Source organism: Oreochromis aureus, linkage group 14, assembly GCF_013358895.1.
Source record: "Oreochromis aureus strain Israel breed Guangdong linkage group 14, ZZ_aureus, whole genome shotgun sequence".
NCBI lineage: Eukaryota > Metazoa > Chordata > Actinopteri > Cichliformes > Cichlidae > Oreochromis > Oreochromis aureus.
In genome coordinates, this window is record NC_052955.1 from 5,182,238 (window position 1) to 5,203,756 (window position 21,519).

The 21,519-nt window shown below is 42.1% G+C and overlaps 1 protein-coding gene across 1 annotated transcript in view; it reads left to right on the top strand.

The window, feature by feature from the left end:
• Positions 1-21,519, top strand: part of LOC116320340 (mitogen-activated protein kinase kinase kinase kinase 5-like) — a 40,601-nt gene that overhangs the window by 11,494 nt on the left and 7,588 nt on the right. Inside the window, exons 2-23 of the mRNA XM_039598310.1 lie at positions 4,032-4,089; positions 5,810-5,900; positions 5,986-6,050; positions 7,735-7,790; positions 9,086-9,133; positions 9,644-9,686; positions 10,041-10,113; positions 12,950-13,081; positions 15,292-15,354; positions 15,554-15,635; positions 16,007-16,123; positions 16,216-16,297; positions 16,939-16,991; positions 17,296-17,342; positions 17,431-17,475; positions 17,892-17,912; positions 18,001-18,046; positions 18,883-19,036; positions 19,185-19,285; positions 19,625-19,666; positions 20,937-21,015; positions 21,111-21,187. Coding sequence (XP_039454244.1) covers positions 4,032-4,089; positions 5,810-5,900; positions 5,986-6,050; positions 7,735-7,790; positions 9,086-9,133; positions 9,644-9,686; positions 10,041-10,113; positions 12,950-13,081; positions 15,292-15,354; positions 15,554-15,635; positions 16,007-16,123; positions 16,216-16,297; positions 16,939-16,991; positions 17,296-17,342; positions 17,431-17,475; positions 17,892-17,912; positions 18,001-18,046; positions 18,883-19,036; positions 19,185-19,285; positions 19,625-19,666; positions 20,937-21,015; positions 21,111-21,187 — 1,575 coding nt within the window. The remainder of the gene's footprint in view (positions 1-4,031; positions 4,090-5,809; positions 5,901-5,985; positions 6,051-7,734; positions 7,791-9,085; positions 9,134-9,643; positions 9,687-10,040; positions 10,114-12,949; positions 13,082-15,291; positions 15,355-15,553; positions 15,636-16,006; positions 16,124-16,215; positions 16,298-16,938; positions 16,992-17,295; positions 17,343-17,430; positions 17,476-17,891; positions 17,913-18,000; positions 18,047-18,882; positions 19,037-19,184; positions 19,286-19,624; positions 19,667-20,936; positions 21,016-21,110; positions 21,188-21,519) is intronic.

Consider the following 21,519-nt stretch of genomic DNA (forward strand, 5'->3'; position numbering starts at 1 on the left):
TAGATTCATTTTGTGGCACATGTTCAATCTGGAAAGAAGCCAGCTTGCACACGTTCTCCTCCACCTTGTAAGACAGCAGCTCATCTTGCTTTGTTTTCGGAGCAGGCGGTTGGTCATCCACCTCAAAGCTTAACTCAGGACCACCCGGTTTGCGTCACAAGCCTGTTGTTGTTGCATATCGCTGAATTTCATTGACATTCTGTGGTCTCTGGTTGCTGGTGTCTTCCTGTGTGTACGCCACTTTAGACTGCAGCTGGCGAAGAAGGTAGTGTTCTGCTCTGCAGCCTCAGCTAGCTCAGCCCAGGTTCACATGACTCCTCGGGGTGAAGCTGGACCTGAGGCTGGACATGTGGCTGCGCAGCAGAAAAATGTAGAGCAAAGGTGCTGAGAGAGAGTGCAGTAAAGAAAAAACTGGAGCATGAGCCAAGATTAGCAGAGCTGCACGAGCATCTCACATTATCACAGTCTCTTAGAGATAAATACATGAGCTTGCTCTCTTAGACCAAGCTGTGCCCACGAAAATAAAAGAGTCTTTATTTACTTTTTATGCCATGAGGACGTAGGTGCTGCTCCTCGGAGCTTCACAGTTCTCCAACCGCGGCTCTGAGGAAAGATTTCCCAAGCACCTGAAAACTACCTGTGCTCTAGTTTAACTCCAGTTTGAGTATTAAACTTTAGTTTGTGCTTCAGTGATCTGCTAAACCGTTGTCAGTGTTTGGCCGTTGGAGGCGCGGGGGTGGGATAACAATGTCTCCGCTGTGATGCAGTGTGTTAAATTTGCTGTACACAGTTTAATCTCAGCAGGTAAACTCGACACAGCGATCGTTCTTTTACCTTTTGAGTTTGTGTAAGGTTGGCTAAAAAAAGGAAACCTTTTAATGCAAATGAAGTCGTCAGTTGTTTGTGACCACCCTCCCACTGTGACTACAACACCTAGACTTTCCACTGTGCCATTTCAGTATCAATCTCAGAGGCGCAGACCGCCTACCGCCAACGTTAAATTTACCTCCAACTGCAAAGTGTCGACTTCCATCGTTGTTTTTGCCGATGGCGTTAATTTTCCGAGAAATTGAATTTTGCGCTTAGCAAGGTGGAGGTGGCCGCTGTTGCTTGCCTTCTTGCATTCTTCTCATTTAATTAGCATCTTAAACATGCCTGCTCTTAAAATGCTAATGATGTTGTTCTAATACCACAAACTGCTTTGTAAACAGTGGTTTTGTTATAACGGCTCAGTAGCAAGATGAGTGTGAAGGACACGGATGACATAACGTGGCAGTTAGTGTGCTGCTAGTCTTGCTCTGTGCTCGCGGGCTGACGGAGGATGGTTGGAGGGGGTTAAACTGCCGTCATTTTGACATCACTTTGTGAACATTTTGTACCTCGGACAGAGGAGTGGTTGAAAAGCCCATGTGTCATCGTGTCGTTGCTTTTTAAAACTCCCTCTCTGAGGCAGTGGAGTTTTCCGTGTCACACGTGTGCAGGCTGTCATGCCCTCGCTGACCGACTACACTTATGACTGTTTCTCTTCCTCTGAGTGCAGTGAGAGTGTGGGCAGCTGTCACATCTCAACTTTGATGTTCAATATGTGTAAAATCATCTCTGCGCCTGTAACCACTGAAAAAAGGAAGTTACTCCTGAGTTATCTACCTGATCACTGTGTTTTTCTCCATCTTTGCTCGCCGCCACTCGTCCAGGTGAGCGTGTGCTGTGGACTTTGTTTCCTGAGTAATTAAGTCTAATTAAGAAGGCGACATTTGACACTCTACCCGTAATGATGAGTCGTCACACCTCAGTATAGATCAATAAAGACGTGGTTTGATGACCATTAGAATAGTCTTCGGGTTTTCCGAAGGTGTACAGACAGAGACCACCCTCGCTTACCTCTGGTGCAAACCAGGTCACTTTGTTCTATAAGTGGGCCTGAAATGTGACAGTCTTCATCTGTTACTCCTCGTCGGGTTTCACATGTCTTTTCTGTCACAGTTTTATTATATCATTCTTAGTAGTTGTTTATTCTGGCTAGTTTCCCTGCGGTTTTTCTATCACACCTGTTCCAGTCAGTTAATCACTCTCCCGTGATACACACTCACCTGTTTCCCTCATTTACCTGCCACATCGCCTTGTCTCTGCACATTTCCTACTTCCTTTGCTTTACCCCTCATGGGTGTTTTGTTTCCTTGTGTATTACAGCCATCTGTTTGTGGATTTTTGCCTCTTGCTAAGCTCACATTTTTGTGGTCCCTTTTCCTTTTTTGGAACCTTTATGGGAAGATACCTCACAGACAGGGTTAAAGGTTGTTTCTATATTCTGTATGATATATAAGAACCTACAGGAACTGCAGTTTTCAGTGCCTTGCTTATATACAACTTCCCTTCACACATATCAGGCTTGCAGTTCTGACTAGTGACATTTAGTCTCAACAGTTAATAAAGTATAACTAACTGGGTAATGTTTCTAGTGCAGTTAATGCTAAAGCTTAACTGTTGACTAGTTGTGTAAGTCTGTACTAAATACAAGGATTTATTTAAGCCTAAAATGTAAAAAGTCTTAAGGTCTCTGTTAAAATGAATAAGATGATAAACATGACATCTATCTAAAATTTGGTTACCATGGAGATGACCAAGGTGAACACCTAGTGTTACTTTTGGTTAAATTCTCTAAAACCGGCCAAATATAACAAAAACCTTTAAAAAGTGGGCCAGCTGTGAAACATTAGTTCGTTGATGATTGCAGTGACGTCCTCGATGCCTCGTGTTCGTTATGGAGCGGTGTCTCTGTCTGGTATCTGGCAGGTCTGTGATCGAGATCTGCTCAGACCAACTCAAAAATTACAGCACTGCTGCTGCTGCTGAGAGACAGTTTGTTGGCCTTCATCTTTCCTCACCGTGTTTTTGCGTTTAGCGTGTAGCAGTTTTCGACCCGCTTTTATGAGTTTATTTTTATCATTAAGTTATTGTGAGAATGGCGTGGCCCTCCTCACCCATTTATTTTAACCTCATACTCCCACATGATCACTGAGGTCTGCTGATACTGTGTGTACCGAGGTCCTGAGACCAGCCTTCACAGAGGCTGCTTCTAAGCTGTGGAACAGCTTTGTCTTTGCTATCAGGTCCTCATCCACGCTGAAGACCTTTGAGACATTTGCTTTTACTGCTTTCGTACGAATTTGTTTTGTTCCTTTTTGGTGATTTTGTTTTAATCACCAAACTACACATTACCCAGTTTGTTGGTTTTAAATGTGCTTGTGAGTAAATTTCACTTGACTTTACTTGAAGCATGTGTGACTGTGACGCACAACACAAGCTGTAAAGTGATTAAACCACACTCAGCTTCTTTTTAGACTTCATCAGTTTTATTTTCTGGACTGACTTACAAGGCTAGACTTTCAGAGTGGTGCTATTTGTCTCATGTCACATGATGTGTGTGATCACCCTCATGTAAGAGCTTTAATCGTCTCTGCCAGCCAAAGGAACAATGCACCTAGATGTGATCGCAGCGGTTGGATGAAAATAATTGTGCCGTTTTTATTTCTCGGTACGGCTTTTACCGTGTGTAAGAATGTAGCGCATGAACTTTAACTCGGAGGAAATGTTTGTGTGTGAGAACATTTTTTATAGTTCTTTTATAAATAAGTGCGCAAAGAGAAGTGACACCTTCTGGGATCACACTTTTAAAGGTCATCGTATGTCTGTGTGTCTGTGTGTGTGTGTGTGTGTGTGTGTGTGTGTGTGTGTGTGTGTGTGTGTGTGTGTGTGTGTGTGTGTGTGTGTGTGTGTGTGTGTGTGTGTGAGTGAGTGTGTGAGAGTGAGTGTGTGAGAGTGTCTGTGTGAGTGTTTAATGCCACAGCTTTGTGCGGTGGGCTGTATCTTGCACTCCACTGATCTGGACAGCAAACATGCAAATTAAGCTTTTACTGGCACACAAGAAAACAACAAAAAACAAAAGAAACTCACCAAAGTGCTGAGATCTAAAAGCTGACTGATGCACTAGATTATAAAAAATAAATTATCTGTCTTTTTTATGTTTTCAGGCACGGAACAAGCAGAATGGAGAGCTGACAGCTATCAAAGTCATCAAGATGGAGCCAGGTGAGAGATTTACCTGAATCTTCAAACTATTGTTTGTTTTTATCAGCTGATTTCATCTTTTAATTCTTGTGATTCTTCGTGTTCATGTTGAAGTGTGAAAGTTGAGACAACGTCGAGACGTTACCTCAGCGTTGGCTCGAGGTCCAGTGATAGTCTCCTGAACATCTTTGTTAGGCGTTAGAAAGGTGTAAATCTGCAGGGGGACTTGAACTTATGAACCCTTCCTTCGGCACGCTCTCCTACTGAGCTGCCCGAGTCCCACTCACACATCTGCATCACAAGGTTTTTAATACCGACATCAGGGGCCGAGACACACAGAGGCTCGTCATGCAACACATAAGACAGAATTGGGATTTTTCAGCAGTCAGTTTGCAGACATTCGTTTATGCACGGCCCTCTGAAGGCCCCACCGCAGCATTTCAGTCGCTGATGTCTGGACTTCGACCGGAGCATTCCAGCACTTTCATTCTTTTGATTTTCAGCCGTTCTGTTGTAGATTGAGGTTGCTGTATTGTTGCATGACCCAATTTTGGCCGGGTTTTAGCTGTCAGGCAGCTATCAATACTTTGCTATAGAAAGGAGTTCACAGTTCACTGCAAGGTGACCAAGTCATGTGGGTGTAAACAAGCCCAAATCATCAGCCCTCCACCCCCGTGTTGACAGCATGAGGTGTTTCTGCTGATGTGCTGTGGTTGGTTTTCCAAAGGAAATTGTTCCAAGAATTGTTTTGTGGTTTGTTCAGATGCCTTTTTTAAGGCTTTCTCTTGCATTTCATATAAACAAGCTGTAATTGTTGTACGGTTGTACTGTAACATGCTAACAGAGGCCCATAGAGTCCGAGATGAAGATGCTCTTGTTGTTTTTTTGGAGGTTCTCTGAACATTGCATGACTGACTGACTTTGGGGTGAATTTGCTGGGACGTTCTCTCCTAGAGAGGCCATGGTGTGGCTGTCTGTTCACAACCATTTAATAACCAAAAAATTTCATTTAATTCCTAATTTTAATTATCTGATCACTTTGTGTAAGAGGCCATCTGACTAGAGCTGGTACGTTTCAGGTTTTGCAGCTTTGACCAGTTTGGACCACAGAGATGACATCAGCGTTTTAGCCATGTTTGCTGGGCTGTAGATGTTTTATCTCGTCTATGGACAAAGATAATAAATATTATTTCAGCTTTGTTGCAGCTTTGCGTGGTCAAAGACCTTGAACTTGTTTTAATGCAGTGCAATCACTGCATCCAATCATCATTGTATTTTCATTAGGGAGGTTTAATTTTACAAAATCGTTGGAGCAATGACATAAATCACACATACAGAGGCAGGAAACTGTTAGATTCTACCAGCGACCAAAGAAGGCAGCAGTATGATTATCCTCATCATTTTCCATCAAACGGATGGAAATCATGCCTGATTAGTCTGACCTGCAAAAATGAGAGACTGATTATTTGAGTGTATCAGTTTAAAATTTAAATTTAAATGACAAATATTTAAAGAAAAACAGAAGGAAATGATTTGCAAGAGGTTTAAAACACACAGGCAAATGAAAACAGTACAAAAAGCAACATAACAGATGCTGAAAACTAATAGCACAACTTATAAACCAAAATGTGCTATTAGGGCTGTGCAAATACATGAAACGTGCCCTCCGACTGCACCTCTGTTTGCGTCTAATACGGTGGTGATGATAATAAAGACGTGTCTTCTGTGTCTTACCCCACAGAGGACGATTTTTCTATCATCCAGCAGGAAATCATCATCGTAAAGAGCTGCAAGCATCGCAACATCGTGGCATATTATGGCAGCTACATTCGGTGAGATCCCTGTTTCTCGTTCCTTCCTCCCTCCTGTTTTCTTAACCTTGGCGTTAACACACAGGTCTTCCTCTTCTGTCTGCAGAGCTAACAAACTGTGGATCTGTATGGAGTTCTGCGGTGGAGGCTCCCTCCAGGATATCTACCATGGTGAGTCATGTGACACAAGGTCGGGCTAAAAATGGAAACAAGAGTGTGATAAGATGCAAAAGTGTCTCCGACTGTCAGATAACTGATATCGTCCCTGCCTGTGCGAGTGGATTTATATGGACTTAAGGCAGCGCCGTCTACACCCAGTAATCCTTTCTGTGTGGAAAAAGAGAGAGAACAGGATCTTTTTTCCCCACACCCACACTTTCATGCTTTACAAAAAAAGAATAAAAACTGTGCCAGGGTGAGAGTCTCGTTCACATGTGTCAGTGATTTTCCCTTTCAGTAAACGGACAGATACCAGCCCAACAGTGAAAACTGTAAAACGTCTGAGTCTTTAACCAGCAGAGAGGAAAAAAATCAAATGTCTCTGCAAACACAGCCACATTAACCTTTAGTTTAAAATCAAAACAACGTGCAGAAACTCTGTCCTTCTGGGGGGTTTTCTCAGCTGATGATGGAAAATTGACTGATGCTTAGAGAACCCAGCTTTACTGGCACGTTGGACCAGCAGTAGCTGGTTTGACATTAAAAAAATGCTGATAAGATTTCATGTAAGAGGTGGGAACAGAGTGCAACATGTAGGGAGGACAATATTTAAATCAAGGGAACTCGCATTTAATAAGATGTATTTCTAATTGCGATATTTGATGCAAAAAAAGCATTTCTCAGTTCTTTTGCACTTGATATTGAAATTAACTGACTACACCTGTATTTAGTAATATTTTGTAATTCACTCTTAATGCTAAGAAGTCCCTTACTACTCTGAGCACCCAACGCACCTTTCAGAAAACAACTAAAGGGTCCAGTGTCTGACCCAAACACATTTCAGCATGTGGACTAGATAAGCTCCGCCTCCTGAGCCACAGACATTGCTCAGTCATCACAGCAGAAAGTAGAAAAGTGTTAAATATTAAATATTAGTCTGTTTCACGCATTTATGGAGAAAACGAGCTAGAAATCAGGTTAATGGAAAGCTGTTCACAATCAGTCTGACCATCATCAATGTCAGAGACACACAGACATGCACAATACTTTACATAGCATGTGAATATTTAACCCAAAATATTCAACTGAAGAATGCACGAAGGTTTAGAAAACCTGTAGACATCTTGAAAGATGCCTTACTAGCACTTTTAAAAAGATTAAGGAGGGCAGTTTTTTATAAATATGAGTGTGAGGCCGCCTTGACAATACCACAATTTATAACGGGGTTATAGCTGATTTACAACAAAAGATACACAAGCGTGAAAGCTTGAGGCTTTCAGACATCCTGCACATGCAGCTGGGTTTATTCTGCTTCTTAACGAGGACAAATTTCTGCACGAAAGGCCAAAACAGTCCTGAATACAGAAGCACTGCGACAGCTACAGATCCACAGGTATTAACAGTGCACTGAAGTCTTTGTGCAAGCATTAAAAATCTTAAAAGGAAATGACAGTTCAGATCATTTTCCCACGCTGAGCATCGTGATATCTTTTTTAAGACATGTCTTTGTGCTTGTTTGTAGTGAAGCTGGTCAGAAATGTTCTGAAAACCAGAAATATCTTTTTTAAAATCTGCAGTCTGAATTGAATTTAATCATTTGAATCAAAAATTATTGCTAAATTAACCTTTTTCAGCTCTGCGTTGTTCTGTGACTGTTTTGAATCTGTTATGTTAAAAACTGCATCATGTTCCACAGTGACCGGTCCTCTGTCCGAGCCACAGATAGCCTACATCTGCAGGGAGATGCTACAGGTAATCACATTGTTTTAATTTCCTGTTTCCTGTTAGTGAGCTAAGAACACTGTTTGTTCCTCTTTAGTGTTTACATGCATTTACTAAATAAAAATATTAAGTAGTCATACCTGTTAATATTTGTGTTTACTGGATTTTGTGACCATCTCCCAGCAGCCTCGTATTTTCTGTTTCTCTGAGGAAAATATATGCATTGTCTGGTACGGGAGACAGCTTGGTTTGTATATGCCTGAAGCTGGCAAACCTGGCAACCCACAACATGCATAGAGAGCTTCTCCTGTTTAATGGCAGGAGAAGCTGGAGCTCCAGGAGAAAGCTGAAAAAATCCAGGCTGAGTTTGAACTGCTGTGAGGCAACGTGTTATTGTGTAAAGGTCATCGCCCAGCGGCAGTTATGCTGATTAAAGAATTAAAGAGTTGTTTGGAAAGGAAAACAAGAGTAGTTCCAGTACTTGGATGTTCATTTGACTGTCACGGCTAAGAAGACAAGCTGAGTGAAGCCTTGTGTAAAAAAACCAAAACAAAATAAAATAAATGATGGGAAGTCGAGCAATGTCCCAGCCGACGTGGATGACACATTGACGTCATTTGTTCAGTTAAACCTGGTCGTGGTATGACTGCAAAAACTGCATCGCAAACGTAGAGATGGTGATGGAGCTCTCGCTGCATGAGTCTTTCAGTCACACCAAATACAGGAAGCAAATAACTGTCAACTAATCGGGTTATGAAATGACTGTGAGTCGACCACCGCATGACATCCAACCCACATACACAGAGCAGTATGACCTCTGTTTTCACTGAGACATCAGCTGTTCAGGCCTCCCTCACGGCGACTTTTATTTTCATGAGTTTCTTGTTGTTCTAAATGTTGAGAAAAGATATCAAAATGTTTGCTGGCATTGGGTAAATTATACAGATATCCACAGTTTTCACCCTTTTGGGGCCTTTGAATCATATGTTAAAGCACAAATGATGCCTCTTTCCAACCGTTGCAAGGTAGTCAACGAGCTACAAAATAATTGATATAAAACAAAACGTCCCCTAAACCAGACAAACGTCACAGGTGTGTGAAATGAGTGCACAGGCTGTTCCAAAATGCAACACTTAAAAAGGAAACTACACTTCAGTAACTTCAGTCCTACTGTACAGTGTGTCACCAGTCTCTAGTTACACAGCAGTGGTTTCCTTATGGTTAAACTAGAGCATTTAGAGGAATTTTTAATCCCGTCAGATCAAGTGTAAATGTTATCAGGTTAAATTAAAGGCTTTTATTTTGTCGTGTGCGTGTGTGCGCAGGGCCTGGAGTACCTGCATGCAGAGAGGAAAATCCACAGAGATATTAAGGTGAGCGAAATGTGATGTGAGATTTTTATTCTTTGTTTTTTGTTCCCCCCATGTTGCTTATTTTGTGGGAGAGCACATTAGACCTGAGCAGATGAAGCTTGCAGATTGGAAAAACTGGGTCAGTGCGGTGGCAGAGAAGAAGATGTAAACAAGGCGAACGTTGTCCTTAAGATTTGGGTTCATGGTAGTCCTAAAAAATTACTATTATTATTTTAATTGTAGCAGCTCAGTGATGTATTTTGAAAGAAAGCGAAAGCTCTTCATGTTAAAAAACAAACAAACAAAAAAGTAGCTGCATATAGTTAGGAACTATAAACTGTATTAGTCAGAACAGGCGCTATAAAAATACATTCTTAAATGAAGCTGAATGAATCTTGTGCATGTTTTTTTTAATTTCCATCCTGTGTGGGTTCAGTTAAAGATCACTGAGTGGGTAAAGAAGACTTTTATAAATATATAGAAGAAGATGTTTGTGTGTTGATGTTTTATCTCGCCCTCTTTTCCTTTCAGGGTGCCAACATCCTCCTCAATGATCAGGGCGAGGTCAAGTTGGGTAGGTGGAAGTTTGCACTGTCTGCTTTGCACTGTACCGGCATGGTTAGCATGACTCATTCACCGCAAAAAGAGACGTTCTCACAACGATATCTCCCCTGTCGTGTTTACTGAAGAACCAAATCATGAATTAGATCTCTGAATTTTCACCTGATTTGCTGAAAGCACAAAAATTGTCAAAGATTGCGCTCTTAGTTTTTGAAGCGTTTTGCAGCAACTCTGAAATAAATAATTTGGTGAGTCTCATTTTTAACGACAACAACAGAAGGAAATGAAGTCACTGAAGTATATGAACGCGTGTTTAATTTGTGGTTATTTTGGCATTTCTCAATGTTTTCTTTCCTCTGTTGTGCAGCTGATTTTGGGATCTCAGCTCAGATCACGGCCACGCTCGCTCGCAGGATGTCCTTCATCGGGACGCCGTATTGGTAAGATCAAAACTCACACGTCGTTCAGCTTTTGTCCCTTTCCGCTACAAAACTGATCATTTAGACCACCCACCACTTTATTAGGTACACTTTGGTAGACCTGGGTCAGAGCTGCCTTAGTTCTTTATATCATAGATTCAACAAAGTGCTGCAAACATTCCTCAGAGTTTAGTCCACGTTGACGTCACGGGACGTCACATAGTATCATAGCATCGCATAGTTGCAGATTAGCTGGCTGCACGTCAATGATGATCCGGTGACTCATGAGATCTGGGTGAGTGTGGAGGCCATCTAAGTACAGTGACCTAATTGTCATGCTCGAAAAACCATTTTACCATCAGAAGTTGGTACACTGCCATCGTTAAGAGAAATACTCAGGTAGACTGTGGTGTTTAAACGATGCTCAGAAGCTACTAAGAGGTCCACACCATGATCAGCAGCACCCTGGCAGGATGGGTCCCTGCGTTCACGTCGCTTATACTAAACCCTGACCCTACCATCTGAATGTCACAAGAGAAACTGAGACTCATCAGTCCAGGCAACGTTTTCTGATCTTCTGATGTTTTGGTGAGCCAGTGTGAACTGTAGCTAACAACAGGAAATTCACACCTGGTGGTTGTGGTCTTCTGCTGCAGCCTATCTACTTCTGCATATCTTAGTTGTACTTTTGTCTTTCTTCATCTCGAAGCAGCCTGACCATTCTCTTCTGACTTCTAGCATTTTTACCCAGAGAGCTGATGCCACTGGAAATGCTCTCATTTTTAGACCCTTCCTCTGTAAGCTCTGCAGATAGTTGTGCATTAAAATCCCTGAAAATCCCAGTTTGTGAAACACTCAGAGCAGCCCGTGTGGTACAAACAGCTGTGGCACATCCAGAGTCACGTAAATCAGCGGTCCCCAACCTTTTTTGCACCACGGACCGGTTTATGTCCGACAATATTTTCACTGTGTCGCATGAAAATATATAAGGTGTCGGGGATAAATACAACAAAATAAAACCAGTACCGGTACCAAAAAAAAGAAGATTTATTCATAACACATGGGGACAGACCCAGGGAAACCGAGTTAACGATAAAAATAACGATAAAAACCCTGAAAACCATAAATTTCACACCCGAGCCTCAATTCTCGCAGCCCGCTACCAAACGACTCAGTCCGTGGCCCGAGGGTTGGGGACCACTGACTTAAATCACCTTGAACTTCAACAGGTCGTTGTTAATCGTGTCTACATGCCTCAGTGCACTGAGTTGGCAAGCTGGACAGCAGGGAGTGCTAAGACTTTACATAGAGCTGTTAAGCTTGGTTAGCAAGCTGCATTTATAAACTGTATGAGTACAACAGCACAGGTATTTGCTAATTACATGATATACAAACATCATCAAGGACAGCTTCCATCCTGGTTTTGACCAGGGAAGCACTACAGGTGCATCAGCACAAAGACCCACAGACTCACAGACACCCACCCTGAACTCACACATGCACTGACAACACAGCTCCACCCCCCAACCCAAGGTCTTCCCTCTATACACAGACTACACAACTACCACCACCACTGTGCAATACTTAATTTACATGCAATAACCCACACTGTAAATATTTAACACTATTTTTTCTTCACAATTTGTATATTTGTACATTTTATATTTTTGAATACTGTTCATGTGTATATAGTGCTGCAGAACCTTGCACCTCACCCCCCTTTCCTTTCCCACATGTCTGCACTGAGTAGGAGATGCTCTGTATCTCATTGTGCATGTGTATAATGACAACAAAAGACATTCTATTCTGTTCTATTCTATTCTAATTAGTGCTGAGTAACGGGCTAATAAAGTACTAGAGTTTCATTTGCTAAAACTAAAGCACAAACCTCTTAGATGGCCTGTACAACACAGCAAGTTATATTATTATTCAGGTCACTGCATTAGAAAAGCAACAACACAAACATGGCGACAAGATCCAGTTCGGCGACTAATTAGGTGAGGTGAAGCCTGGCCAACAGTGATTGGCTACAGGTGACTTGTTCGGGACACCTGTCAAGCAGCCAAGGAGCCACACTGATCACACCGCTGCCTGTAAAGCAAAATCCAGACTTGTTTCTGTCTGCAGAGGCACAGCTTTTTGTACCGGGTTGTTTGTCTATGAGGACCAACTCGCTTTTGGAACCAGCCTTCAGTGGCCATTAGAGGAACTGCATGGCCGTGCATGCACTTCATTTCTCAGCCGCTGCTCGAGTCCGATCGAGAATGTAAAGCAGTGACGATTAATTGTTAATTGAATTACTGATTTTTGAGCTAGTCTCGCTGCGGCGTTTCCGCTCCTCGCTGCTTTCCGACCGCTCTGAGCTCTCGGTCTAACGTTCCATTAAAAGGCGCTACAGCTTGTGGCTGGCCACACTGAGTCACTGCACAGCGTACGGCATGTATCGCTGACATTTCTTCATGCTGCTTTAGCCAAGAATCTTTTATACCGTTTGCCCTTTATAACGCTGCAGTCTTCTTGGATGATTTAATGTTGTTTTTATGCCTTGTGGGTGTTCTGACCTCGTGGTAATGGCAGTTACTAATTACATAGGCAACTTCGAACAACCGCAAACACCCACCTGTGTACCCATGTGGTTCATTCGACCCCCACGTCAAATGTCTGGAGCCGCAAGACACTGCATTAATTATTTTGATAGATATTCACATTACTGTGGGTTCATTAAGCGTGCAGTGTAAACCTGACACAGTGACAGTCTGTCTGTATCATTGTAACTGTCCCGCCTTTTTTTCCTCTCTTTGTTTGTCTTTTGTATTTGTGTTTAAAACACTTGCTGCTGTATCCCTCCTGTCCTCAGGATGGCCCCAGAGGTCGCAGCTGTGGAGATTAAAGGCGGGTACAATGAACTTTGCGACATCTGGTCTGTGGGCATCACAGCCATCGAGCTGGCAGAGCTGCAGCCTCCAATGTTTGATGTCCACCCACTGAGGTAAACGCACACCAAAAGACACGACTCACATGTCCGAGCACGTGTACACTGCTGTACCCACACACAGACACACTATGAGGCCTTGCAGCCTCCATCTTTAATTTATTTAACCACATCAAGGATGTTTCCTGTTGCTACCATAACAATATTTCAGGTCAGTGCTGGAGATGTTTATATGCAGTCACACAGGAAGTCCCTTTTCTGACTCCCTGATCTGTGAGCAGAATAGGAATTTTAGACGTTATTCCGATGATTCCGTCACGTGTCCGACTGCTTCCGCTGACTCTGTCCCTCTCCTTTATTTAATTTAAGGGTAATGCAATTTTCATCACATTATTGCTTCTTTAATACTCTTTATTTTATTTTCCTATAACTAACCTCGGTTTTCACCTGATGCACAGGTTTGTATGTAAAGGTCAGGTCAGTTCATGCAAATTTTGCTCTTCTGCACTTACAGCTGAGGCCTTAAAACACTGCAGTCAGCATGCCTGCTTAACCAGATCTTTGAAGAGATGCTTCTGCAGAGGCAATATTTTTTCCATTTGCTGTCAACGGCGTTACATATCTCATCTTATTTCATCCTGAAGGCTGAACTCTCGTTCTGCTGGCACACTCGAGATACCAGCATCGTTTCAGCCTGACTTTTAGAGAATATTTCTAACAGGGAAAAGTGATGTGAAGTCACCAGAAGTCTCTGAATTTGGAACCTTCTGATCCTGCAAGCACTGAGGTTGTCATAGTGTACTAAAGCCACGTGTAAAAAGCCTTTAGCAGATGTCCACATCGATAACTCAAATTAAAACAAAAGCTAGAGTTTAAAAAAAAATCAAACCACAATATTACTGAAAAAAAAACTCGAATTAAATTAAAATATAGAAATAATGTCCTCAGTTTTGGTCACGTGACAGCCCGCCTGGGCCTGACGAGGCTTTGGTGTTTGCTGACACTTAAATGTCACTGAGAGTCTGCTGCCTTTGCGAGGTGCCGTGTTTCTGCTGTGATGCTTCTTCTGAACTTCTGATTTTACTTCTCAGATTTACATATATATATGGTATAACATACCATAATAGACCCATTTCTGTAATGTACTTACATTTATTGCTAATTTACAAATAATACATCTATACACACGACTAAAGCACTTTCTGGATGGATGCAAAAAAGATCTAAACTTGCAACAAAAACTAACACAACAAAGTGAAACTAACTGAAACTAAACTGAATTCATAAAAAAATTCAAACCTAAGTGGAAATAAATATTAATCGCGCTCATTTGACGCAGAGGAAATCCTTCACTATGAGCTGCTTCTGCACCTCAAACTCAGTAGAGCTCACACAAACAGTCCAACACCGCGGTAAAAGACTCAGTGTATGTTTAATGTCACGTTTTGAAACAGACGTATCTGAAGACGCCTTCAGATGTTTCTCATTGTTCCTAAAAATTAAGGCCAAATATCTCTTGTCATTGTGGGTAAGAAACAGTTTTCAGAGAACAATTTCATCGGTGAGAACTTCACCAGAAGCAATATTGTCGCAGGCTTAAAAAAAAAAAAAAAAAGGAGGCTGTCTGCATCTCTGCTGCAGGTTCCTGCAAAGCAGAGGAAGCTGAAAAAGTCCAAGTTGAAAGGAAGTCGCTGGTGTTAAAGATAAAGGCATGGTGCTTTTTTTTTGTTAAGGCAAGTGAGAGATGTGAAGTCATCGAGTCGAATCACTAAACCGGTTCACTTCTCATCATCATGGGTTTGTAGTCGTATCATCACGCAGTCGTATCAGTCACATCTTACAGGTTTCTCACAGGGCTCACCGCTTACCTGCAGTCAGAGCATATCGACTGACTGCAGGAGGAAAAATATTCCATAAAAGACGCACCGAGGATTTCACGTATTGAGCTGTTATCTTGTTGCAATCACACACGTGCGTGTGCAATAAAAATGCTCTGCAGATCTTTCTCAAGACGTCTGGAAACATGCGTGCACGTGATACACGTTGCCACTCACCTCAAATGTTTCCCCTCGGTACATCGGCATGCATGTGGACACACAGCCGAGCGTGCTGCGTGCGCATGCTGACATTCATAGAAAACATCGAGTGTTTCCACCACCCACATGTACCTGGTTACTCACACACCCTCAGCTGACTCAAACAAACACACTATAAGTCATTCTGTGTGTTTTAATGCTGTGCTCTGTTGACTCTGTTTCCTCCTGTAGAGTGTTGTTTCTCATGTCCAAGAGCGGCTACCAGCCTCCTAAACTGAAGGACAAGTCAAAATGGTAACTAAAAGCCTGCAGCACTACTGAAGCATGTATTATATGTAATCAGCTCGTCATCATCAGGTGCAGCCTTGAATCGTTGTATGCTTAAACATTATATTAACATAACGTAAGCTCTGCTCGTCAGATAACATTATAAATACTGCGTGTGCAGCGAGTGTTGTATTTTCTTGACCTTGCACATGTCTCCCGTCTTCAGGTCATCCAATTTTTATAACTTTGTGAAGGCCATGCTGGTGAGGAACCCCAAGAAGAGACCGAGCGCCACCAAGATGCTCACAGTCAGTAGCGCTCACTCTCACGTGATTGTCTTTGGGTTGATTTTGTGTTATTTCTGCATCAGGCTGATCACACGATGTCTACGGCTCCTTAAAAAGTCTCAAAACATACAATGTGCTGTGGAAGATGCCACGTCACGCTAAATTTGTGATGTGTTGTAAAGCTCAATATTGCCATTATACAACACACTAGCTTTACACCCTTTACACATGCAAATAAGCCCCTCCCTCTTGATTTTTCCATCACACAACCATGATTACTTCCTGTGTCACACGTGGTTAGACCTGGTGCAGGTTTCAAACCATAAAGAATTGCCTGCTTTCTTACTTTTTCTGCTAGCTTGTCCTGATGTCTGTATCTCTCCTCTCTGCAGCACACCTTTCTGACCCATCAGTGCCTGAACCAGGAGCTGACCCTGGACCTGCTGGAGAAGTACCGACACCCTGAGAAACTGAAGAGCTGCCTGGTCACAGACGATGAAGAGATGGAGGTCAGACTGATGAAGCTCTCTGTCTGTGTGGCGCTCCCAGCCACGGATGTTTCATGTTTTGGGGTTAATCATATGTTTTGCTGTGATTTAAGGTGATTGTTCCTGGATCATTAAGGAGAATCCAGTCCATCAACAAACACAACAGAGCGGGACGAACCAACTCTGACATAAGCTGTAAGAAAACAAAAATATTTCACTTTGAAATATTTTATTTTATCATTTGTTCCCAAGTATTCCCTTCCAGGAATCATTTCCTCTTTGGTAAACAAAGAAAATGTGCACATTTACAACTCACAAGAAGTACATTGCTACGTACATTATACTGTGCATAGAAAAGCCAGAGCAGTCCAAGACTCAGTACCTCCACCAAGGCTGAAAATTCCCCCCACACTGCATTAATTGTGTCTCAGGATCCAGATTAGGTTTAAATTTCCCTGAGAATATCAAAACGAGGTGCCTGGATCCTTCCTATTCTTATCATTCTGTGTCTTTATGAAGATATGACAACATATGTCCATTTTTCACAAATCTCACAAGAGTCAAGAATCCTTCCAAAAATGTCATCATGCAGATTTGGATCAAAACTTAACCTCCTATAAGTTGGACCTCTGATAAAATGTTCCCACAGATCCTGAAACACATCTTTGGCCGACGTGTGAATGTTTGTGCTTCTCATAGTTTCATTTTCTCGGCTTTTGCCTTGTTAGCTGTGGTCACAGAGTGTTTCGCTAATCTTCTGTCTCAGTCCTGTTGCTTGATGCTGTTTAAGTTTCTTTGTGGGGAAAAAAATTCTTGTGTTTTTTGTTTTTGCCCAGTGAATCAGATCTACACTCAGAGGCCCACGAAGACCGACTCACCGACTGTAACGGTGAGTTTATATTAGAGGGCACACATGCATTATATGTGCTGAATATGCATGCATACAAGTTCTTCATCCATATGTACATTGTTAAAAACATACTTTATATGTATTTATATAAAGATCTTTCAGTTACAAGGAGAACTGATCATTTATACCTGAAGAAGAGGCAAAATGTTGATCATATAATCTGTATTCATCTCCATGACATGAACATGTTTCCCATTTTAGCTCCTGGTTTTTGTACATCTGGATATTTGCACACTTTCTAATCTGGTTTTGGGTCTGTTGTTTTTTTTGTTTTTTTTTACAGTTAAGACTGTCGATGGGATCGAGTGACAGCAGCAAGAGCCCACCAGGGTATGCAGGTCACATATCAGTCCCACAGTCACATTAAAGCCAGTATGTTATTAAAATGTTGCATCTGTCTGCCTTTTTCCTGTTGCAGGGACCAGGACTCAGAATCAGACGACGACTATGATGATGTGGACATGTAAGAAACATCACACAGTTTCCTAAGTGAGAAAGAACAGACTGTTGTTTGTCTGCGTTTCCACGCAGTGAAGACTGCAAAGAGCTTTTCACATTAGTCCTCTGAGGTAGAGACAGATTATTGTCTGTGTGACGGCCGGTACAAACAGTAGTATCTTCCTCCAGGTCATATGGAAAAAATTTGACTTTCGGCCGTTCTTCACCCAGTTTAGGTTGCAGGACTTTCAAAAGTTTGCTGTGGTTGTCTTCTCTCAGTTTAACCAATTAGCACCAATAATCTCAGTACGTAATTCTATATATCTCAAAAACAACCGTATTTCAGCGGAGGTGAACCAAAAAGCCGAGTTTGTCTCTGTATGCAGTAATCAGTGATTTCAGTGAATTGCATTGACTCTGTCTCTGTTTGTCTGTCCTCAGCCCTACGATACAGCCTCCTGGGTAAGCCCAGTAAACACACACGTATTAATGTGAAGTTTATTCCCATCATTAACGCAGCAGACTGAACCGACACTCTCTCTGCCGACAGGTTCATAATGCCACCTGATGAAACGCCGCCGCCTCTTCCTCCAAAGGTGATTATTAAGGATTGCTGTTTGTTGTTTCATGTAAACGCTTGAATTTAACATGCGATTACTTAGTTTTTATTTTGTAAATTTTATCTTAGAAGGGAATTAAAAAGCCTGACAGGATTAAAAAAAAAACCCTGACAGATAGACAGCGCTGTGTGCAGTTAGAGTTTTGTTTCACAGCTCAGTTCTCGGTTCTCTTTGGACCTCTTGCACAGTTTTAAGTTATTTAGTGGTCTGTTGAACTTGCGCTGAGGCGCTCTCTGGTTTTTCTGTGTCTTTGTGTAAACTCAGAGTGATATTTTAAAGTGGATCTATTATGTTTCTTCTCGTTTTCTGTCTAAACACATTGTTACAGGCATGGATGTTCATATTAAACATGGCCAAAGTTTCTTATAATAAAAGTGAGCAACTTTACAAATAACAGGCTGCTTTAAACATTCGGTTTCAGACAGTTTTTTCTATTCTTGGCTCTGTTTGATGTCACAGAATGGGAATGTCCTTGACATGATCTTATTGGGCATAGACTCCACCCGCCTACCATTCAAATCATCTGTTTGCGAGCGGCAGCCAATCAAAAGAAAGTTATCTTAAAGGGGGAGGGCCTAAAGCAGCTCGTTTCTGACAGACGCTGAACTGATGCTGCACCAAGTGTCAGATAAATAAGGATTATTTTGATCATGCAAAGCTACTTTTATATAGCCAAAAAATATAGACATGGAAGCTGGCATAATAGATCTCCCTTTAAAATATTATGATTCAAAGATGAGAACTGCAGAAAACACTCATCAGTCATTTTACCAAAAGTCTTTTGTGCCTGATTTTTTTTTTTTTTTGTGCAGCCCAAACAACGAACCAGCTCAGAGGAAAGCATGGCGGCAGAAGACGATCGAACAAGAAAGCTGACCTCTCTGTGCGCCCCGACCCCGCTCATAAGGACGTCCAGCGGGACGCATGTCCGGCCCACACCACAACCACGAACTACACGACACTCAGGTGAGCGTCCAATGTGCTGCAGTGTTTCTGCACGAGTCACCTGCTCAGCCAACTGAGCTGTAGCAGCAAGACATTAATATCGAAGCATATTTTATATGACGTGCAAATTATCAGTCCATTTTCTTATTATCCTGTGTGTGTGTTCCAGATCCTGCATCCTTACCTCTCCAGTTTAATGAGCCCCCACCAGACCTCCTTCCTCCTGAACTTCCCCCTAAAGGCATACGCAGACGGCAGCCAACAACAAAGGTAAGACGAGGGGAAGATGACATTTCTTAAAGGGGTTTTCTACACTTTTGCGCTTTCCAACAGTGTAACATTGTGCCCGTCCACTTCTTAGAAGAACTGTGTCCAGAACACACAGAAATAATGTCCAGATCAGAACAAATGACCCCCTTTGAGGAAGCAGAGATAAAGTTCAGTGACAGCCTGGCAGAAGATAATTTTTCTGACAGTCATGGAGCAAACTGAGCCGCACATCTTCCCATTTCCTTATTCCCAGTTATCCACATCTTCTCTGCTCCCTCACAGTGCGACTGCATCCTGACACAGTTATCGTCATCATCATATTTTTCTTTCTGTTTGCAGGATCATCCTGAGTGTGCCAGCCCCGTCCTGAAGAAACCTCCTGTGAGTTTCTCCTCCCTGTACATCAGCTCTTTGGCTGAGCGTCTCAGATTTTTGATGTTTGAAGTTTATTTTTCAAGCAAAGCGATGAACAGCATAAATTCATCGTTAGAATTTTAATCTTGCAATTTTATAGACGAGTGTTAAAACTCAAAGGGGACCTTTTATGTTTTTCCTTTGTTCCTGTCATATAGACATACATGTTACTTTGGCAGATGTTTCTATTAAATATGGACAAAGTTGTAAAAAATGAGTTTGGCTTACATGCAAGTATGTCCCTGTGAGGCAAAAGCTCACGTTTCAGACTCCTTTAAACACTCAGATTCAGATAGTTTTCGCTGCTCCTGCTCAGAGACAAACAAGAGGTATTCGAGCCTTCTGTTTAACTAAATGCAGCCAATCAGAAATCAGAATAAAGACACAGGAACTCTTCAGCTGAAGGGGATGCCACCTCCTTGTGGCTTGAATGGTTACGCACACTTGGAACACCGTATTCTGAGAATGCAGTGATGTGTGCAGCACCCCACCCAGCCCTTTCGGTTCTTTGCCTTTTATTGTTTATTCCTCACTGTTTAAGGCAAAGTGAGAAAAGGAGAGGCAGAAAGCAGGGAGGTCACTCCCAGCAGGCCTGAATATTTTTTTGAAATCAGCATCTTAAAAAGCATCGATTTTCATTTAAAAATGGTGCAGAACTCCTGGGCCTAAAAGGCTGCATCAAAGCCACCAGGTTATGCTAAATAAGGGTTATTTTGAGCTGTGAATCATGCAAAGCTACTCTAGAGAAAGCCCAAGAATAAAATAAAAATAAGCAAAATATGACCTGTTAAAAGAATTTAATAAAAAATAATATAGGAAACAAATAGCAAGCATGGTGCAAAATAAAACTGCTTAAAATGTGTGCAAGTAACACGTCATCACATCCATGTAAACGCCACATAAACTAAAGTTTACTTGAGATGAAATGTTGAAAGGCTTCTACATAGAGTAATAACATTTATAGGTGAAGTAAAACTCAGACTTCGTGGTACATTTGGTTCTTATTCCACAGTTGCTTTTGCTTTCCTTCTCTAAATGTCACTCCTCTGTGATCCTGTGGTCTTAAAACCTCTTCGACCTTTAGCGCTGAAGGAGTAACCATTCAGTGGGCGTGTTGTAGGTGTTTGTTTTGTAAGATTCTTTCAGTGGTTTGAAATCATGTCTACTGCAGAGAGGACAGCGTGAATAATTTAATGCCTTTCCCTCCCTCCCTCTCTCTCTCTCTTTTTTTCTGCAGGTCTACTTTAAAAAGATCTTTCATGGCTGTCCTCTTAAAATAAACTGCTCCACGACCTGGGAGAACCCCACCTCTAAAGGTTGTATGACAGTAACTCGAGCACAGAAAATTCTCCACTTTGCCACCTTAACAAACTTCTGTCTGACCTGCCTGTGCTTGCTGTCCCTCCCTCAGACCAGCATCTGATCCTGGGGGCAGAGGAAGGGATCTACACCCTGAACCTCAACGGCTCTGAGGCCACGATGGAGCTGGTAGGCCATTTATCTACTTTAACAAGGTTTTCAAAAAAGGCAAAAAGACTCAAGTGACCCTAAAAGAGACTGTTGGGTTTGGTTTAGTTGGTAGTGTCGTTTTAGCCTGATTGTACTCCTTGAGTAGTCATGCAGAGGCCTGTGCTACAGAGCAGGCTTTGGGGCTCAGCAGGTTAACCTCAGGGTTTTATGAGGTTTTGATGAGGTTTTATCTATAGTGGTTCACTTCTTACTCTGGTAATTCCCCACGGTAACTTGTGCTGCATACCTGACCAGTGCAGGAGATCAACAGGTATAAAATGTACCAGCCAGTTCTCTGGTAATCAGTGTCT